The sequence below is a fragment of the Gigantopelta aegis genome, chromosome 12 (genome assembly GCF_016097555.1).
Source record: "Gigantopelta aegis isolate Gae_Host chromosome 12, Gae_host_genome, whole genome shotgun sequence".
Taxonomy (NCBI): Eukaryota; Metazoa; Mollusca; class Gastropoda; order Neomphalida; family Peltospiridae; genus Gigantopelta; species Gigantopelta aegis.
Window position 1 is genome coordinate 34539980 of NC_054710.1, and position 23599 is coordinate 34563578.

Below are 23599 nucleotides of genomic sequence, written 5' to 3' on the forward strand. Positions count from 1 at the left end.
GCCAGCTTTTATAGTTTTTACCTCTAACTTTTATAGTTTTTACCTCTTTTTCACTAAGGTCGACAACAGTCATTCTTCGAATCCTTGTATAATAAATATAGCATATGTAATAGTAATTGTTTAATACAATATATTTGACAAAAATGTACTTTTATATTTTTCATCTTTCACGGGTGTCAAACATGAGGGTGTGTGTACGTGGGTGTGGGGCACTCGTAACTAATTACACCATACGCAGTGACGGATCAAGAAACAAATATAAGGGTGGTTGTGGTGGATTGATCGGGATGGGGTGAACATGCCGGTAGTCCAGGGGGCCCCCGGCGAGGTCCAGGGGTTGAGCCGTGGAGGGAGTTCCAGTGGCAAAGACCCCTGAATTTTGAGCATTCTAGACATTTTAGAGCCTTAAAGGGACATTCCTGAGTTTACTGCATTGTAAGGTGTTTCCGACTATTAAAATATTTGTACGATTAAACTTAGGCTACATAGTAAATATATTTTCTTGTTTATAATATAAGTGTCTGTATAGTCAAATAAAGTTACTATTTGTAAGAAGTCCAAATTGGATTTTGTCAAATAATTTGGTATGTAGGAAAGAAAATGAAATTTAGCCTACTACAAATATTAGAACAATAAGAAACACGTTTAATATACAGCCACTAATATTTTATGCAGAAAAACATATTTGATATGCAATTACAGTCGTTAAAAATTATGTTAGTCGGTAACTAAATTCCTAATTAATAATTCCGCAAAGTTGATAATTTTTCGCCGTTTTCCTGATTGACACCAAAATAGAAAGGGATTTAATTTTGTCCTGATCGATGCAAGCCATACTCGGTTCGAATTGCAGGTCCACACCTGTTTTTCGATTCACAACAGGCATAACAATATATTATTTTCGCTAACGGAATGGCTTTATTTCCATCATCATGAACAACTGTTTTCATACACATGTACTTCCCATTTGTGACACCCAATAGCCGATGTGTGTTTATGTGCCTGGATGTCGTTAAACATTAATTCATTCATGGCATTCTTCATAAAAAAAACTAACCCCCCCCCCCAAAAAAAAAAAAAAAAAAAAAAATTGAAGTAACAGTGTGCCCGGTGTATGCCGCAGCCTATTAATTTTAACGTCAGATCATGGGAGTGAGTAATTGCGTATCTCGTCGCAAGACAGAGTCCAGGGGACATCAATACAAAGCCAAACCGTTTAATGACAGACACTTACGAATCACCGTCAAATCAATTAATATAATTCCAGGTGTTCGCAAAAGGCGATGAACAAAGCACAGCATGCAATACAAATTATTTTATTTCTACCACAACACAATAAGGCCACGTTTACACAAGACCACAAACGACACGGTCACAGCGTTCATACCGTTATCAGTGAAATTAGTATCACAACAAAATAAAGCCACGTTTACCCAATTTTAGGGTGTGTGTGTGTGTGTGTGTGTGTGATAAATACAATGTTTTTTTAAGATAACGAAATTTCAAAACGAAACCGCAGTCACTGTTCAGATTACAAATACCTTACCAATGAGGTATTACATTTGATGATAGCTTTATTTTTAACCCCCCCCCCCCCAACTAGTTTTAGAGGTTAAAATGGCAAGTCACGATTATCAAATACGTCACAAACATCACTTTTTTTCCAGATATCTAATTTTTACCCGAATTGGGAGGTTTTACTCCAGAAATAACACCCACCCACCCCGCCTCGTACGCTTGTGTCAACAACATCCATTTAGTATCTATAGAATAGCTAACGAATTCTACGTTTAAAAAAACTGTCTGTAACGTTAAAACCGGGGAATATCCTTAAAACTAGACTAGAACTAGAATCAATAACCGGTACTTCTCAGATGCAGGTGCGTTTTTAAAAATATGAAAATATGCATTTTGTGGTATTAGAAACACCAGGATGACCAAACACACTTATGTTCTATGGAAATGGATAAACTAAACAATAAAGTAAAGTAATGTCTTATTTCAGTAATCATACACGGCTTTAATATGCACACAAAAAACTAGGGTCTGTCCCTTTAATGTTACTGGGTTGAAATAGGTTGTGTTACCATGATTGTGGTGGCCATCATTATTTTAGGGTATAGTCAGGAAAAGGTCAATGTTATCATCTATTTCCAGTCCTATATATGCACAGCTTGCTAAAATTACTATAAGCCTTGTTCCCCAACACTGGCGTAACAACAGCGATGGATTATATATATTTATACATGTATTATATATATATATATTTGCCTGCCCCCCCCCCCCCCCCCCCCCCCCAACACCGCTCACCTTTTGGCACCTTCCAACGCCCGTTCCCAATATGATACTGATAAACCCTATTGGCTCATGGCCTAATTCATTATATAATAGCGTTGTGGACGTAATATCTGAATGGATATCTGTCTGCATGATGGAGAATGGGCTTAAATTGCATACGCTCTCAACTTAAAGAATATAAAAAGGAACAAAAAAATAAAATGGTTATACAATCAGTGGCACAGTGGCAGGGAACACGGAACTGCTCACAAAAGGGTTTCATTTACTGTGCAGACATTTGACATGAACAAGATCCATCTGCAAATGAGAAACATCAAAATAGTTAACATGAAACGCCTCAAACAATGGATAACAGTTCTACTTGCAAAGGAAAGAACCCCCCCCCCCCCCCACTAATAAACACAATACAAATGACATATTAAAACAATTCAAACGAATCTGTGTTTTGTTCTTGCCAACGGCCAAATGACTGAAATCCATATGTCTATTGTAAAGGCTGCAATGAGCGGTTTCATTTTGAATGTGTTGGTTTTGCTGAAAACGAGGAGATGAAAACAAGCCGTATTTTTGTCTGTATTGTCATAAGAAGTGACGGTCATTCAAATGATAAAGATAACACAATGAAAACTGAAATGCATTTTTGGAACACTGTTTCACCAACTCATGAAGTAACAAATGACAATTTAGATGATGAGAACACTGTTTCACCAACTTGAAACTAACAAATGACAAATCAGATGATGAGAACACTGTTTCTCCCACCTGTAACGTAAAAAACCTACAATTTAGATGATGAGAACACTGTTTCTCCAACTTATAAGAACACTGTTTCGCCACCCTGTAACGTAACAAATGGCAAATCAGATGATGAGAACACTGTTTCACCAACTTGAAACTAACAAATGACAAATCAGATGATGAGAACACTGTTTCGCCACCCTGTAACGTAACAAATGACAAATCTGATGATGGTAACCCAGTTTCACCAACCTGCAACGTAACAAATGACAGATCAGATGATAAGAACACTGTTTCGCCACCCTGTAACGTCACAAAAATAATTCAAATGATGAAGAATATAAAGCAGAAACTGAATTACATTTTGAAAATAAAATAAAAATACATTTTATATAAAAATAACTAAAGAAGAATGGAATGCTATGAAGCCAACAAATAAAAATTGCCGCCTCTGTCATCAATGGACAAGCGTTATTTCTAACAATTTTCAAAAACCTGCATGCTAGTTTTTAAATATAATCGAGCAAAATGTCCAGCAAACATTAAACTTGTGGTCCACTGTAAATTCAATGGTTGTTGCATGTACGCTTTCAAAATGAAAAAAACACAAAAAAAACCTGCAACAGAACAAAACAAAATCAACATGAAAGTAAGGAGATACGGCACTGTTGTACAAATGAATGTTAGAAAATACACATGAAAGAAAATCAAAGACAAAACACAGCCAACCAACTACTACAAGGAGTACCTAATTGGTACTATTCTAAAATCAGTGCCATGTCAGAGAGTGAAAAAGAAGCAGGCAATTTAACAGCTAGCTCAAAAATTGATGTTTTAAGGAAAATTAAATCAGAAGAAAAACAAGGAATGTAATCTACCTTCTGACATGTTGCAGGAAGTAAAACTACTTCAAGATATATGTAGAGAAATACACCACAAATTCTGATTTCATCCAGTATTTCTCATGCAATCCGTTTAAAGTCCACCTATTTTCGATGAACAGATACAGCTATACATAGAAACAACTAAAAAAAACCCAACAACAACAGTGTGCCACCTCGACGCAACAGGATCGGGACAAGAAAAAAAGATATTACTCTCTGATGATTGAAAATCCACTCAAAGGCAGAGCTGCATTTCCTGTCTGCGAAATACTGTCTAAAGATCAGCATGCATCAGAAATCAAACATTTTCTGTTACTGTTCCTAAATGCTATTACAAAGAAAAAAACCCATAGCAGCAATCACTCCAAGACGGATTGAAACCGATTTTTCTTGGGTCATGATACAGTCCGTTCTTTCAGCATGTAATTCAGAAGACTGCAAAAGCTATTTGAAGAGAACCTTCCTTTTGGTCGAAAGAAAATTTAGTGCTGAGCAAATAAATGGATATACTTGGAAAGACGTATCTCACCGATTACGTGATATGACTCCTTAATTTGCAGAAAAGACAATTCATACTGTTCTGTTTTGGACTCCTGCAAGCAGAGCACTCAATTCATCAAGCAAAAACAATTGTTTCCCACATGATCATGACTTTTCAGTCATCAACAAAAAGCATCAGAGTTGAAAGTTCAATAATATGTTTGCAACACCTAATGAAGAGGACAGAAACAGAGCTTGAAATGATGGATGAAATTGAAGACAGGCAGTTAAGAGGACATTCTTTGCCATGGTATAAGGACTTTTCAACCATTGTGGGAAAAGCTTTTGCTGACCACAGTACACGATGTCAAGTAAATGAATATCACGTACATTGACATGCTCCTGATACAGTTCCTCCATATTTACCCATTACGGAGTGCTGTGCTGCTTGGTGATCTAAGAACTTTTCATTAAAAAATGAACTGCAATAAGAGAAGCCAACACCCAACAGAGCTACTAATGCATTAGTAAAAAAACTGGTTTGGCATGATTAAAAATGATTTCATACCATCTCGTCGACAAAGACTACGACCAGGGAGAATTCATCCGCAAGCAATTCACTAACATCAGTGAGCGACTGGGAGAGAAAGTCCTCATAAAACTGATACAAATGCCCACGAAAGGTGGAACAAAAAAATGAATGAATGAATGAATGTATGTTTACCGACACCCCAGCACGAAAAATACATCGGCTATTGGGTATCAAACTATGGTAATGCAAATAAATAAAGTGATGATCAACATCAATATAAAAATTCAAGACTTAAACAAAAGCAGTGTAAAGAACTGTGCAAAAACACAAATATCACAGAATTTTATGGATACTGAATTTTACTCAAAACTTCAATTTTGTGCTGTATTGGCCATTCTCAAAGAGAATGTTACACCCCTGCATCACGGTGAGGTTACAGCACACGCAGGGGACACAAATAGGAAGACCACATTTAATAGCCACCGAGAAAGTAAATACGTTTCTCCTCCAGCCAAAATGCCCAAACTAAATCACTTCCCCAAAATGAAAACTTCAACAAAAGCCAAAGGTGACACAAGTTCAAACTTTGAAACCAACCAGGTAAAATGTAATAGAAACATATTGGATATTCATACAAATTTTCCCTCATGGGGAGGAAAGGAGCAATACCACGGGACAATGATTTACTTTGAAAATACCTGTACAATTTGCAATCTGCTTCTTATCCTGTTCAGGATTATCAGTCAGTTTCCACGTGTTCGCAAGTCTCTGGAAGAAAATGAGCAAAGAAGAATACAAATGATGTTGAAAATTTGCAATTACTGCCAGCAAGGTTAATGAACAATAGCAAACATTACTTGACTGCATGAAGTGTGTGGATTCACGATCAAGGAACAGGATACACAAACATGGAATGCGTATGTAAATGAACACGAAATGTGTGTGAAATATCTAGCCACTACAAAGGACCACACAAGAATCTGAATGTGACAAGGAGACATGTCCACACAAACAAACGTCTAGACAATCTATGGATATTGCTCGTTGGTAGGTATACAAAGACATGCCTATATAGAATGATGAATATACACGTATTAATTGTTAAATGTACATCTTTTGCTATGTGTAGAAACAGCACACTGGCTTTTTATTGCCATTATCTCCAAAATACTGATTAATCTAATAAAGGCACATAACTTTTTTTTACCACAATGAGGCAATTTCACTATTTAGAGCAGTTTTTATAATTCAAAGTAGACGTTACTTACATTGTAGAGCCACCGAAAATCCGCGTTTGACAGAGGACACAAACTATACTAAATAACAGTCTAGTATTTGATTGCATGTAAACACATTTAATTACAACAGTGAACTGTAGAACACGTGAACAGGATAATAAAAAAAATAATTAAATCACAAATTGTTAAAAAATACATTGTTTCCAAACAACTATTCTGAATCTCAATCGCATTTGACAAATCGCCCATCGAGGTCTCCATTTGTATATAGCATTATTAACTGCTTTGTATGCTGTTCTATTAATGATTCACGACGGTCGTCCAGCAGGTGTTTGTACATGCTGAACGGCCGTACAACATCTACGCTTGACAAAGGCATCCATATTGCATCATTTGCTATATGGGCCAGTTTAGGGAAGCGAGTTTCAACGCTTTTCCAATACTCCTCAATTTTTAAAGGGACATTCCTGAGTTTGCTGCAATTTTTAACATGTTATCGACTAACCAGAGACGTTTTAAAGATTGTAATTACATATCAAACATATTTTTCTGCATAAAATATTAGTGGCTGTATGTTAAACGTATTTCTGATCGTTCTAATAGTTGTACAAGGTTAAATTTAATTTATTTCCTAAAATATTTTTTTTTCATATGTACGAAATTATTTGAAGACAAAATGCAGTTTGGGCTTCTTACAAATATTAAGACGACCAGAAACACATTGAATATACAGACACTGACATTCTAAACAAGAAAATATATTTAATATATAAGTTTAATCGTAGAAATATTTTATTAGTCAGAAACATCTTACAATGCAGCAAACTCAGGAATGTCCCTTTAAATGTACTTGTAGGTAGTTGATGTCCGTTCTTGAATATACAAGTAACTCCTCTGTGAGTTCACGGTCGTTTTCGTCCATCCCTGGTATAACCGTGTATTGCCTGATGTCGGTGTTCAAGCTGCCAATTTGGCGTGGGTCGAATATCCGAGCTGCTTTGTAGAACTTCAACGCAGGGTGAGGATGGAAATGATCGTGTAACTTTTTTAAAGCTTTAGTAAACATTTCCTTCATATTTCCCACAAGCTTTTTCTTTTTGTCGTTTGTCATGACGGATAACAGTTCGTCTGTACGCTCGCCGAATGATTGCTTTGTAGTGCCCTCGGTGAGAAATAGTTTCAACGAATTCATGGCGTTGGACACTGTGCATTCCAGAGGTTGCGATGTCTCTTCGAGCGAAGTCAGCGTTGACATAATTCGCTTGCAGTTCTCAGCTATGAAACTGAGCAGCCGCCGAATGTCAGATGTCACTGGACCTCGATCACCAACAAGCTCCAAGATTCGATCAACCGCAGTCCCTTTGTTCTATTCACTTTTGAAAAAGCTTTCGTATAAATGCATTTACTCGGCATGGTAACAGGCTGCATACATACAATAATTCCACCGTGTTGAGATAGGAACCGGTGGAAGGTGGACACATGTGGCAGGTAGATATTCTGTCAAGAAATTGAGGTAACGCTGTTTACGCTGTGGCTTCTTGTTGAAAACAGACTTTAGCATGGATATGAGCGTGCAAACGTGAATCACACAGGCGTGATTTTTTAATTGCTCTCCTACTAAATTAATCACATGCGCAAGACACAGAATGTGACGTGACTCTGTGAATGTAGTCGATAACACATCGCGGTAGGCCTTTTTGACATAGGCTGCTGAATCAGTAACAACAGCCTTGATTACATTATATTGCACCCCGTGACTGGTCACACATCTTAATATCGACTGGCTCAATGTTTGATGATGAACACTTTGTTTCTGATTCTTGCAAGAATATATAATGCTGACCGGTCCCTATGATCAGTGGTTTCATCTGCAATGATAGAAATCATGGTCGCACTCAGTAGTAATTCCGTGATAGCTCTCTGGTGGCGATCAAACACACTGGGTAAGTAGTATTCTCGGAGGGTGTTCCTACCTTGTTACTTGTAACTTTGGGGCTGTACTTGACGATTTTGCATCACTGAGTAGTCTAGTCCAGAGTTTGCTGCATTGTAACATGTTTCCAACTAATAAAATAGTTCTACGATTAAACTTACATATTAAATATATTTTCTTGTTTAGAATATCAGTGTCTGTATATTCAATGTGTTTCTGGTCGTCTTAATATTTGTAAGAAGGCCAAACGTACGAAAAAATATTTTTTAGGAAATAAAATGAAATTTAACCTAGTACAAATATTAGAACGATCAGAAACACGTTTAATATATAGTCATTAATATTTTATGCAGAAAAATATATTTGATATGTAATTACAATCGTTAAAACGTCTCTGTTAGTCGATAACATCTTAAAAATTGCAGTAAACTCAAGAATGTCTCTTTTAATACCGTTATTATCGGACGCCGAAAGTGACCGAACTTTATGATGCGCTACGCGCCATTGTGTTCAATGTATTTTAAGTTATTGTCAGTTACCAGTCAAGTAAGAAAGCACGAAGTTATTTTAATGAATAAGAAGTCAAAAGGTCTCTCTTTATCGACAAAAGTACGATTTTGAAAGAAAAAAAAAAGTAAAAATAACCGAAAAAAGGACGATTTTCAACGGCCGATTCCGTGTTTTCCGCGGTCGTGGATTTTCGGTGGCTCTAATATTCCATTGTTCAGACCATCCATTTTCATACATCAAATGTGTTTCAGGTCAAGTTGGTGTTTATAATACTCCGACAGGCATTTTTCATAATTCTAAAAAAACACACAAAAAAACACGTACCTCCGAGAAGTAACAATTATGGAGCCAAGAGGTAACAGTTATGGAGCCAAGTGCTATTATATTAGGTAAAATGAACATCAGATGTACATATATATTTCACTTAAAACAGCATTCATTATTATCTATTTGAAATGTTGATGAAACAGCATGCATTATTGTTGCATACTTTATATATATATATACATGTATATATATATACATGTATTTATATATCTTAACTTTTAAAATAATACCAACTGAAATAACATGTTTTAAACAAGAAATCCATTACAAATAAAAATGTTTCTGTACAAAGTACCATTAAATTATATACAAATTAAATATCATTTTTAATACAGAGGTGAAAACATTGCAAAAACAGCCAAGGCATGCAGCTTGACTTCCATTGTCTATGAAGTAAAATATAATGTCGAAAGAACTAAATGTAGAACTGCGCGTGCTTTAGTAAACTAGTCCTACCCCTGCGCGTGCTGTAACCTCACCGTGGTGCAGGGGTGTAACATTCTCTTTGAGAATGGCCAATACAGCACAAATTGAAGTTTAGAGTAAAATTCGGTGTCCGTAAAATTCTGTGATATTTGTATTTGTATTTGTGTACAGTTCTTTACACTGTTTTTGTTTAAACCTTGAATTTTTATATTGATGTTGATCATCACTTTATTTATTTGCATTACCATAGTTTGACACCCAATAGCCGATGTATTTTTCGTGCTGGGGTGTCGTTAAATATTCATTCATTCATTCATTCATTCATTAAACTAGTCCGGGAGTGGCAGTCCTTTTTGTGGCGATGCTTGAGTGATGATATAAACTTTATCGCGATGCACGAGGGATGAAATGTTCTGTAAAGGATTTCCTCGGGAGTGGCTGTCCTTCTATAGACGAGGCACTAAATAGACACCCATAGAATCACACACTAGTTTGCCAAACGTTCATTCCTCTCTGAATTGTAGAAATATAGATACTGGCCATGTATTACGGTTGTGTCGTTCAGCGTCAGGGTTGAGTGTGAGTGAGTGAGTGAGTATTTTTAACATGCCTATATACCACTACGGTTTCTGGCATGTCTGTCGCGGGCCAAGTCTCTGAGGATAGCCAGTGACTTGGTCCAGGACAGAATACTAAGGGACAATTTAGATTTTTAAACCTAAATTGGGACTAGGGACTTTAATAATATTTAAATTTAAAAGCGCAAGTCCAAACATAAATGACAATATAACGCTAAATAATTAAAAACATTTTTTTTTAGAGCGGGCAGTTCAAAAAGATAAAGTTAATAAAATATAAATTACAATTAAAGGGACATTCCTGAGTTTGCTGCATTGTAAGATGTTTCCGACTAATAAAATATTTCTACGATTAAAGTTACATTATCTGGTTACCATATTATAACATCATGTACAAATGTGAAATACAAGCTCAAATGCACTTTTAAAAAAGTCGTGTGTGTTCGCTATGAACGGATATCGTCAAACATATACGCTTGATTCGTCGGCTGTGCCGCCATAGCTCGGCAAAGTACAAACGACAGCCTCTTGTCAGTTTCAATTAATACGTGCGTTTGCCGATTTCAAATTGTAGGGTTCGTCTCAAAAAATTAAAAGAGAAATCTTGCGCTGTAGTTAACACCGGTTTGATCTTGACAACGTATTATCGACAGTCGTACCTTCCTATTTCAGAATTGATATTTTATAAAGTGTTAGTAGAACTTCAAAGTTTAGTTTGTATACTAGTAACACATTACTCATGTATATCTTTTTAAAATAAAATACACTAAAGTAGACAATGAACGTTTTCACTTCTTAATTTTACGTGTTGAAATCGACAAATTCAAATAAATATCATTTCGTTTGGAAAGGGTAAAGTTGCGGTGTGTGTGTGGGGTGTGTGTGTTTAACGACATCAAAGATAAAGCATATTGATTTAATAATCATCCGATCCCATACAACCGTAAATACAATGTGTTGAGTGCGTTGTTAAATAAAACATATTATCCTATCCTTCCATCCATCTGCTGTTGGACGTCTAACATTTGGTAATTTTGACATATAATCTTAGAGAGGAATCGGGTGCATGTGCAGGGGGAGGGTATTGGAGGTCGAAACCCTTACTTGCCCAAGCTTAAACAAAACTGAAATGTATTTTTGGCCCCATATAAACTTAGCTTAACACAGTCTATAGCCTCAACCCCGCTGAAATCCCTGCACACGCGCCTGGGAAACCCGCTACATTTTTTTTTAGCAAGGGATTGTTTATATGTACCATCCCACAGACAGGATATCACATACCATGGTCGTTTTGTATACCCGCCGATCGATGGGGATCGATCCTAGACTGACCGCGCATTTCCAAAAAACAGCTTTTTAGGTCTAAGTAATGAATATAAATAACATATAGTCTTGAAAAATGTTACGTAAATCGAACACATTATCCCCTTCGTCTACCCCTAGAGCGTTACGTAATTAGTAACACCCCCTTACATGTAACGCGTATGCCAACAGCTGGCCCCTGTCAACATTTCAAGGCAAATCCCCCACTCACCGACCCCTGGAAAGGCGTTGTATCATACCTCTATGAATATAAATATGTTTTGGAGATATGAGACGACACCTCAATCAAGACAGTTAAATTTGTTCAAAAAATTGCGAAATCTCACGTGATCTCTTGTTGGGGAATTCTTTACTTGTGACAAGCCAATGAAAACCGAGATCGGGGAAACCGGGATAGACCCCAGAACAGACCTAAACCAAACCTACGGCCGAAACCGCCGACGCCCTACAGCCACCCTACATTTACTGAGTTCCAATCGCCAAGATGCCCGACGGATCCAGCCATCGTGCCGTCCACTTGCAACAGCCTTCACAAATATTAAGAATCCAACGATGGTGTCACATAAAATGTGAAGAGGTCCAACGTTGAAACAGAAAGGAGAAGAGGCAAAGGTAGATAAGGAAGGAGAGGTTGGGTACGAACCATACAGGTTTATTTAGTGGGTTACTAAAGAAGGATAAATGTTCATATCCGGAACTTCAGTGTGACCCATCTGGGAAACCGGGAGAGGGCGGGGGTGGGACCCCAGAACAGACCTAAACCAAACCTACGGCCGAAACCGCCGACGCCCTATAGCCACCCTACATTTACTGAGCTCCAACCCCCCCCCCCCCCCCCCCCCCCATTACCCAGATCCCCGGCGGATTCAACCGTTGTGCTGTCCACTTGCAGCAGCCTTCACAATTATTAAGAATCCAACAATGGTGTCATATAAAATGTGAAGAGGTCCAACGTTGAAACAGAAGGAGAAGAGGCAAAGGTACATTGGGTATGAGGGTTGAAAATTAGCAGTCGCCCGTGACGACCTTTATTGACTAAGAATTTTCAAAAGTAGTCCGTTGGGCGACCATCGATTTTAGGGTCTGGCGAATATGGCGCCAGTTAAAAAAACAGAAACGCACTGAAACTGAATTGAATGTGACAAAACACACCGCGTCTGTGTCAGCACGAACTACAGATCTGGCAGCTAAAGACATAGAACATGGAATAAGAACAGATCAGATCTAACGTCTTTACACCAAGATTTACATTATGCAATAACCGTCCAAATATTACTATAATAAACAATAAGTACGCTTTTATGCTTTGTAATATGATAGAAAAGTACATAATATATTTGGTTAAAATGTTTGTTTTGATTTTATCACATTTATTTTGCTTTCGATATTTATTTTATTAGTAGCCTACGACTGTAGGATTTAAAATATCCAGATTTACATGATGCAATAACCGTCCAAATATTACTATAATAAATAATAAGTACGCTTTTATGCTTTGTAATGCTAGAAAAGTACATAGTATATTTGGTTAAAATGGTTGTTTTGATTTTATCACATTTATTTTGCTTTCGATATTTATTTTATAAGTACCCTACTATTGTAGGATTTAAAATATCCAGATTTACATGATGCCATAACCGTCCAAATATTACTATAATAAATAACAAGTACGCTTTTATGCTTTGTAATATGTTAGAAAGGTGCATCGTATATTTCGTTAAAATTGTTGTTCTGATTTTTTTTTCACATATTTATTTTCTTTCGATATTTATTTTATTAGTAGCCTACTACTGTAGCATTTAAAATATCCAAATTAACACACACACACACACACACATTCACACACACACACACACACACACACTATCGTCATAATGAAAATTGGCAGAAAATGCATAATCATGTATATATACTATATAGTTTGATGTACGTATACCCCATGGACCGGGCAAGGCTATGTATCAAAGTAGTAGTAGTAGTAATACTAACAGTTGTTGCTGCTGCTGCTCATTCATTGGCAAAAAGGGGTAAAATATTTGTCATATATTACGATAATACCGAATTTTAATTTGTTTAGACAATATCGCAAAGCCTGAGACCTTACCAAGCGAATGTGAAACGACATTTCCAGATGAATAAGGAACGAGAAACGAGGAATAAGTAACAAACTTCACAGAGGTTATAAAAAGTATATTTTGTCAAATATATTGTATTAAACAATTACTATTACAATGGCGTAACCAGCATGAGGCAGACGAGACGCTTGCCTCGTCTGGAATTTCCTCAGCTTTATTCTATTTTCCCCATGACACCAGTGGGAGTGGGGGTGGGGGTGAATAGGGTGGATAACCACCCCCTCCCTTCCTGAGCAATTTTTAATTTATTTTTTATGTTCATTCTAAGCATATACCGTTACTTCAAAGTTTTGTCCAGGAAGATGCAAATAAAGCCATTCCGTTAGCAAAAATAATATGCATCGCCCTGCTGTCAATCAGCTGTACAATTGAACTGAGTATGGCTTACATCGATAGGGACACAATTAAATCGTTTTCGATATAATATTTTGTTGTGAATCAGGAAAACGGCAACACATTTATCAACTTTACGGAATTATTAATTAGGAATTAGATTCTCGGAAATCAGTGAAATAAGGCTCTACAATGTCCACAATGGCGACACTTCAGAGGGCTTTGTCCCCGGGACCTTCACCATGGCTCAGCCACCGCCGGTTCACTTCATCCCAATCCAGCCACCCCCTCTTATTATTTTCTAGATCCGTCACAGGACATTGGTATTTATTTTACAGGTCTGGGTTTGACTCGGCGTTTTTTCCTCTCTGAATAAGCCCCAGTGTTACATGCTATATTTATTATACAAGGGTGTAAAGAGTGACTGAGTGTAATGGACATTGAAAAGAGGTAAACACTAGTAAGAGCGCTCGTGAATTTCGCGGATATCGCCGAGTCTCGAACTTAAATACTCTTTGATTTTACAATACTATAATAATAATATATAAAATAATAATAAAATAATAATAACAATATATAGCAATATAATAATAATACTAATAACAATAATAACAACAACAATAATTTCGGCCCCAGGCTGTGAAACGAGTGGTGACGTCATTTCTACATGACGTAGAAATTCATGATCCCTTCTGCTGCCATATTGAAAAGTGAGAATTGTTATTATCAATTATGAAAAAAAAAAAAAAAGCCACCAGAGTGGATAAATCGTTTTTCTCTTTAATATAAATATAATTGTCTACGTTTCAGTTGAATTCTCTACAAAACTGCAACACAAGAACTAACACAGTGCTGACTTTACTCCGTGAAATGGGTTGTTATTGATCACGACAGTTGTGTCCCAGTGTGACGTCACTCATGGTATGGCTGAATAGTTTACTTACCGTACATATTTCTCTATAAGCTCACTTGGTAGAGTGCTGGGTTCTCGCACTGAGAGTCTGTGGTTCGAATCCCCTCAGTGGTGGTTGATTTATCGGTTACATTTGGATCCAAGGGCTTGAAATTTGGATAAACCGGACTCCGCACAACATACTTTTTCTTTGCTATTTATTTGTTAGAACAGACCTGGTCTGTTTTGCTGGAAATATTGCAAACCAAAAAAATATGACCAAATATTCATGTACTGCTTTCTGTTAAATCGCGTGCTCTATTGAATCTGGGCATTTGAGATTTCATCAATTGTTTTAGCAATTAAGGGGCCATTCACCCCCTTGTAACGCACCGTAACGCTAGACCATACATCCCCAAAAATATTACGTAACGATCGGAGGCCCCCCCCCCCCCCCCCAACACAGACAAAGCAACGTGAAAATGTTTATTTATACCCATGTGTACTACGATGACGTCATTAAAGTGACGTTTTGCTATTGCTGTACGATGGGAAAAAACCCAAGCCATTTTAATTGATCACCAACTTATAAATACAATATTAAAATGTCTGGTGTATTAGAGCATTTCAGCTTGATTTATAATTGTTTTGGATTTACATTTACCTCTTAAAAACCTACATTATATATTGTTGTCATGGCATGGCACGTTTAAGAGAAAACAAAATTGTGTTACGTAACGCTGTTCATTACACACACCCCACCCCTTGTAACGCCACATAACGCTTGGACTTACACGAATGAATGAACGCATGAATTAATGTTTAACGACACTCCAGCACGAAAAATACATCGGCTATTTTTGGTGCTGGGGTGTCGTTAAACATTCATTCATTCATTCATTCATTCATTCATTTCCCCCTACCCCCTAAGCGTTACGTAATATTTGAATGGTCCCTAACCCACCTAGAGTTTAATTACTTTCCCAGTTCGACAAGCAGAACTACTGACAGCAACCAGCCATAAAAACTGAAGTATATCCATGTTTTTAAATTGTATTTTCGCAATTAATGTTTTTGTTATACATGAACCTAAATTGGCCAAAAACACATCAGTATATACATTAAAACAACTGTAGTTTTCGTATTTTATAACTATCAAACCCCGAAATATATGTCAAACTGTTGTATGTCAGGGGCGTAGCGTGATCTGGACATGGGGGGGGGGGGGAGGGTCAAATATGAACCAAGTGGACCTTTTTCTATTTTGTTTTTCCACCACCCGATACTCCATATTTATAAACCTGTATGTTTTAATACTGGAAGCGGACCATTTGCTTCAGCGGGGGGGGGGGGGGGGGGGGGGGGGGGGGGGGGTGTTCGTCCGAACCCCCCAGTCTACGCCCATGTATGTATGTGCATGTTTCTATTTACATGCAAATGAGCAATGTCAGTATTTAACTGTAAAATTACTTGTCGATCTTGTTTATAGAAGCAGACAAGGGCTGTACAAATAAGTAATGAACTTCACATCAAAATACTGTCTATTAAAGGGGCATTCCTGAGTTTGCTGCAATTTGTAAGATGTTATCGACTAACAGAGACTTTTTAACGAATGTAATTTCATATATTTTTTCTGCATAAATCATTAATGGCTGTATATTAAACGTGTTTCTGATCGTTGTAATATTTGTACAAGGTTAAATTTCATTTTTCTCCCGTAAATATCTTTTTCTCGTACGTACGAAATTATTTAAAGACAAACATCTAGTTTGGGATTCTTACAAATATTAAGAGGACCAAAAACACATTGAATATACAGACACTGATATTCTAAACAAGAAAATCTATTTAGTATGTAAGTTTAATCGTAGAACTATTTTATTAGTCGGAAACATCTTACAATGCAGCAAACTCAGGAATGTCCCTTTAAAACAGATAATTATATAAGCTTTGAGGTCCGTCGGAGCATTTTTTGAAAGTGGAGTGGGCTACTGATTAGTAGGCTACTGATATGTGTTTCCGGGAAATTTGTTAAAACTCGATATCTTTAAACGCCTTTTTTTGGCATTTGAATCGCAAAATTAGCCATTTTTAAACAATAATGTTAAGCTTTATTTTACATAGTATTATAACCCAACAATGTGGGTCTCCCCCCCCCCCCCCCCCCCCCCCCTTGGCATGTTGATAGCAAAATTACCCATTTTCAGACAGTGGTCACTTCCTCGTTTGGAGTTTAAAACCCGGAAATTATTATTTAGTTTTGACGATTTTATGGCACCCTTATTGAATATATAGTGATACAATCATCAAGAATCACGATCCAATGACGTTCCATGCTACTGTGTATTATTATTATTATTATTATTATTATTATTTATTATTATTTGTTATTATTATTATTATTATTAATATTATTATTTGTGTGTGAGACAGAAAATAAAATATGCAAGTTTGTACTACGCCCTATAGAGGTAGTTGGTTATATCACAGATCAGTAGAAAATATGAGAATAAATATTTAAGGTATGCCTCTCAAGAAACACGGCAATGCTTAGGAATTGAATTAACACATTAGTTTGCGATCTTGGGTTTAAGCACTGTTCTTGTTTTCTCTTACTGCACTTCTTCAAGTTTATAAAAGGGTAGATTTTCTACCCTTACCAACAGTCACGAAATTAAATGGCTTCTGTTTTAACGTACTGAATGTTGACAAAACCACACAAGACTTTATTGTGCGTGTGGGGGGGGGGGGGGGCATGCCCCCCCCCCCCACACTTTGTGGCTGCAGCTATGTTATATATATATTTATCATATCACTACTAAGAAATAGCATTGGGCACGCCCATTACATAAATCACATATTTTGAGACATAAGTATGCAAATATTTAGAACATAAGTATGCAAATTACATTATTATGCAAATTATATACCGAAAACGTAGAACTATTTTCACCTGTCAAAATTGTTGACAAACAAACATGGCGTCTTTTGAAGTCGGAGATAGCGTTACTATCGATAAAAAAGGAAGTGCTACAATCAAAGCAACTCTACCTTCCGGTAATTATATAGTTATGATTCAAGCTGAATTGTCACCAGAACGTTTACAGTTAGTGCAAACAGGGGATAGGGTAGATATTTTTCAGATCACATACTTTAAGAATTTGATAACTTTGCAAATTAGTCGAGGTCTCGGAACTAGGTTTATTGACATTTAAGCACACGTACTTGGGTGACTCCACGATTGACGTATGCATTCATAGTCATCAAATAAAAACATTTCATTGGCAATTTGACGCTGAACGTTAGGCGTAACTTTATTTTGATGTAAGGACATCCAAAATGACGTCATTCGACTTTGACGTCATTTCCATTCAAAAATACACCGCGCCACATATTCTCACGTCATTTGAATATCTAGTAATGGCGGACTGGAATTAAAGTTGCGTGTACGGTTTACAAAAAACACGTTGTATTAAGCCTGAGTTTATATGATAAAGAGATTATTATCCTCGTGTATTTCGGTATTGTCAATATCATATATTAGGAATAAAAATAATGTATTATGCTCGCCAGAGGCTCACATAATACAATTTTTATTCCTAATATATGATATTGACGATACCGAAAAATACTTCTTTCTCTCTCTTTCTCTCTCTCTCTCTCTCTCTCTCTCTCTCTCTCTCTCTCTCTCTCTCTCTATTTATACATATGTGCGTGCGTGCTCCCCCCCCCCCCACACACAGACACATTTTGGCACCTTCCTACACCCGTGAGCTGTCATTCCTGTTATTGGTAATGCTTCACAATAATATTTTAGTAACATTTGTTATTAGTTGAAAAGATAGGAATTTAAAAGTATTATTTGAAATGTGAGGTGAAGTCAGGTTCAACTCCATTTTTGAGGGCTTTGAGAAAGGGGCGTATACTGGGGGGAGTTCGGACGACCCCCCCCCCCCCCCCCCCCCTCCCGCCTGAAGCAAATAGTCCGCTTTTAGAACTAAAACATACAGGTTTATACATATGGAGTTTCTGGTGGTGCAAAGACAAAATAGAAAAAGGGTCCACTTGGTTCATATTCGACCCCCAACCCTTCCCCCCCACCAGGTCCAGGTCCAGATCACGCTACGCCCCTGTGAGAACTGTGGATCCCGAAGTAGTAGGGACTGGGTGTGTTCTTAGCAAAAGAATACAATTATAACCCAGTTAGGACAGTTCAACTGTCCGTGGCCCACAGCTCCGGGACATAGCTTGAGATCTTGGGGAGGGGGGGGGGGGGGGGGTAGTATCTAGTAGGGTTGGTATAAAGTGCTCCTACTGGCACTAGCTAGTAGCCATTTCCCTATTAGCTCAGTTGGTAGAGCACTGGACTCTCACACTGAGAGTCCGTGGTTCGAATCCCCTCTGTGGAGGTTCATTGTTCTGTTACATCGAGATGTGGTTAATAATTGTTTTGTTACATAATGTCATCAGTAAATTGTCAACATTCATGTTTTCTTTATTTCAGTGCAAATTTGTAGGCGCTTACGTTTCCCGCAACATATTTTTAACTGATGAGCTTTGTTTGACGTCATGAAATCTTATGAAGTAACGTCTTCACACACACACACACACACACACACACACACACACACACACACACACACACACACACACACACACACACACACACACACACACACACACACACACACACACACACACACACACACACACACACACACACACACACACACACACACGATTCGAGTCGCAACGACAAATGTATTTTTCTTATTTGTAGACAATGGCCATGACGTGGGCTCTTGCCGTGGTCTTCTATGTTGTGCTCATGGTTACCGACAAGCCTGTTGCAGGTAATTATTGATCCCGTACCGGTTCAGCCGAAAGGGTTGATATATTTGTCTGTCTGTCTGTCTGTCTGTCAGTCCCCTCATCTGTCACATATAGTTTTTGTTTTTCCGCAAGGCCTCAAGATACTGAGCTGAAATTCCGTGTCTAGATTAAACTATAAATATAGTTTATGTTTGACTTTCCTGGCTACTATTATCCGTTTTTTTGTTAAAATGTGTTGGACGGGGTAGGGGACTTGAATTGCTATGCTAGTTGCTAACTGAAGGAATCACGAATTTACCTGAAACGCCCTTGCGTCTCTGCCTTGTGCAGAGATATGCTTTTGTGCAGAGATACGATTTTGATCATGGAATTCGGTTTTGTCATTCAGATTTTAAAAGTACTGTCAGAATGTTTGTTGAATATGTTATTTACATATCACAGGCATAATATGCTAATACATGAATGAATGTTTAAATGTTGGGGGGTTTTTTGTGGGTTTTTTTTTATGTTTTGATTGTTTTGTTGTTGTTTTTTGTTGTTGTTTTTGTTTTTGTTTTGTTTTTGGTGGGTTTTTTTTTTTTTTTTTTTTTTTGGGGGGGGGGGGGGGGGGTTGATGGTATATTTATAAATGCAATGTAAGGATATTTAAAATGAAGTCATCTGACGTTTTTTCCCCCATTCAATAAAACATGACGTCACATATAAATACGTCACTTGAATATCGAGTAATAGCTGACTGGAATTAATGTCTCTTTATCTTTGTTGCATCTGTTGCATGACCATTCAGGCCCCTTTCGCCAGTTTTTATTTCGGGACTTTAAATATCTCAGGTAATAAGCCGGAAACACGCCAGAATCGCTATGAAGGGGGTTAATATTTTTTAATTTCCCTTATGAGGCTTTGGGGCGCTCGCGGTTTCGCACAACACATCTTATTGAACCATAAAAATGAGCCCCCCCCCCCCCCCCCCCACCACACACACACACACACACACTTTGAAAATCCGTCCTACGGGCCTGCCATTTTATATGTCAAAGAATTTACCACGCCATTTTGAAAGTATTTATAAATAAAGATAATAAAGAAATTATCAGAGTCGTACTGATTTTACGAAACTCGTGTCAGGATTCATGCAATACCCTCGCTCTCGCGCGGGCAATACGATAATTCTGACACCCGTTTCGTAAAATCAGTACGACACACAAGCTCGTTTAATAATCTCTATTTATTACACGGGTGTCTTGGCTACCTAGGACTAAGGTGTTAATAATGTACATTGCTGAGGGCCACATCACGTAAAGGGACAGACCCTAGTTTCAACCTGTGAAAATTGACAATAAGTTTAGTTAATCTACACATTTGGATAACGTTACAATTGAGTAAAACATGAGTCTGTGACTTTAAAATGGTGAAATACTGTGACCTTCCCGATCCACAATAACCACTAACTGGATTAAAAACTTTAATAGACCGCAGAAGTCACGTGTACCAAGATTGATAAATCCGCATTATCCAATCATGGTACTAAACAATTGCCATGTGTACAGGTTATCACATGCAATTAAATACAATTATTAGATATAGACTGTGTGATATTTAATATCACATTATTCAATGCAATAAACTAATTGCCCGATTAATAAATTGACTAAATAGCTAAAACATTGAGCACACACGTTCTTGACAAAATTACATAACAAGTAGCAAGTGTTTAAATGTTTTTATATAAAAAATATATGTTTAAATAAATAAAGTTTTCCCACAGAATTCTGGCGTTTAAGTTATTAATTAATAGTCACCAAACGAAAATCAGTCCATCACGAAAAGTTCAATGCACGACTGCCAAGGGCTGCTAAACAAGATGACCGGTCGCCGCTCCTGCATGCCTTGTTGACGTGGTAACTTCTGACGGTACTGGACAGGAGATACTCTAACTTCGAGTTCTGAAGATTGTGCGTTGATTCCCAGTTTATATAGGCATCTGAAGACGTGTGCAACAGAATGCACTCCACAAGAACATCGTGCAGAACTCATAACTTACGATGTAAATTAATTCGCCGACCAATCAAATCATTCCAAAAACGAAAAGCCACCAGACAGGTGCTCCACGGATCACGGTCTGGCTATACGAACAGACAAAAACAAAATGTCAGCCACCTTGCCGAACACATGTCTGCTCTCCAGGTAAGTCATTATTTTATTATTTCAGCACGCCGTCGTCGTTTAAACACATGATAGGACATAATGAGATATGTCCGCCACAGTTATATTTTATTCTCTCCAGCCAGCGAAACACATAGTCTTCCATATTTTTACTTGAATTTTCACCCGACGATAAAAACGTCCATATTACATAACCCAAAGCCAGATTTAACTTAAAACCAGATTATCATAACAATACCCTCTAAAAATAGACTAACACTCGACTCCGTAATTGTTACTTCTCAGACGCACGTGCGTTTTTAAAAATATGAGAAATGCATTTTGTGATATTAAAACACCAGGACGACCAAAAACACTTCGAATGTATGAAATTTGATAATCTAAACCTTAAAATCTAAGTAAAGTATGATTTCAGTTATCAAAACCTGCTACAATAGTCAAACATATGTCTTAGTGTTTAAAAACTAGGGTATGTCCCTTTAATAACACCGAAGAACAGTAGTAGTCGTTAATGATGTTTTTTTTTTTTTCTGTTTTTGTTTGTTTGTTTATTTTTCCCCAAACCAGTAGATCATGTAAAACGTTTCTGTTGTTAATTTTTGTTTTGGTATATTAATATATACTTTGTTAAAAAAAAGAAACGCATAGATGATAGGGAAAGAAGTAACATTAACCCTTAAGATATTTAGTTTAGAAATCATTACTCCTCAAACTTAATCATGCTCATGGGTGCAATTCCTCTCTGTCTCTTGCCTCTAATTCTAATTTATTTTGAGGAGTGCGATTTTTAGCAACGAAGGTCTATATATATATATATATATATATATATATATATATATATATATATATATATATATATATATATATATATATGTGTGTGTGTGTATTGATGTATGAATATGTATATATTGTATGCATGTCGAGGTTGGCTATTACATAGATATTAACGCACTGGCACAGGGGATAATTAAATCCTTTCTGGCCTAACAAATTGTCCCATGCCGTTGCTGGGACTCGAACCTGTGGCACCGAATCGTCCGCAAATTGCGAGACTAACCACGATGCGCTCTGAGCTATCGAGGCATCCATAAAAAGGATGCTCTTTAACTCAACCACATGCATGGGGCCTACAATCTACGCGGTCGATCCCGCTTACGTGCACGAAACAGTGGGCAGACCTGGCACTGGCTAGTATGTATTGATGTATGAATATCTATATATTGTATGTATGTCGAGGTTGACTGTTACATGCATAGATATTAACGCACTGGCACAATCTTTTTTATCTTCTTTTTTTCTCTCTTTGACTTCTTGCTTGTTATTTACTTACATTTAAAATATACACAAAATAAATGTGCCATAGGTGTTGGAAGATGCTAGCAGCTAGAGGTGGCGTTAACTACCATGTATGTATTACATGACCATTAAAAACGTTGTATTCTTATCTTGCTTTTATCTGAAAATGTGCGTGCGCTAGCTATAGTACGGCTCACAAATGCTGCTGACGAAAATGGGTTACTGACGTAATCAAGTTACAGGACGATAATTATAGATCTGTTGTAAAGTTACACACCTGGGACTCTTGGGGTCTTTCGGTATGCTGCCACTAATGATACAGTGCACTGTCCTAAAAAACAAGAAGCTCGGTACTATGTATTTGTGAACTAAAGACTACTTTTGACATAATGTCTCTTATGACAGTGATTCAAGATGCATGTCATCACAGTTGTACATATTCTAATGAGCTCTGTCCGGTGTGGCTGTCCTCTTCTTGGCAGTACAAGAGGGATTAAATCCCTAGATTAATGTTTTGTCGTTCAGATTTCTAGCGCGTGATATGAACACTTTTGATAACTTACAACAAGTAAGTAAACCCCTCTCTTTCATCGCTCTCTCTCCATAACTGGTTCAACAAAGGTCATGGTTTGTGCTATCCTGCCTGTGGGAAGCGCAAATAAAAGATCCCTTGCTGCTAA

The 23599-nt window shown here is 37.3% G+C and overlaps 1 protein-coding gene across 2 annotated transcripts in view; it reads left to right on the forward strand.

Moving 5' to 3' along the window:
- The first annotated feature begins 14412 nt into the window (after positions 1-14412).
- Positions 14413-23599, forward strand: part of LOC121386429 — a 36899-nt gene continuing 27712 nt past the window's right edge. Inside the window, exons 1-3 of one of the 2 annotated variants that reach the window (XM_041517321.1) lie at positions 14413-14445; positions 14546-14656; positions 19408-19480. In XM_041517321.1, the coding sequence (XP_041373255.1) occupies positions 14654-14656; positions 19408-19480 (76 nt within the window). In that variant the 5' untranslated portion in view covers positions 14413-14445; positions 14546-14653. Of the gene's footprint in view, positions 14657-19407; positions 19481-23599 lie in introns of both variants that reach the window. The other variant, XM_041517320.1, reaches the window with a different exon arrangement.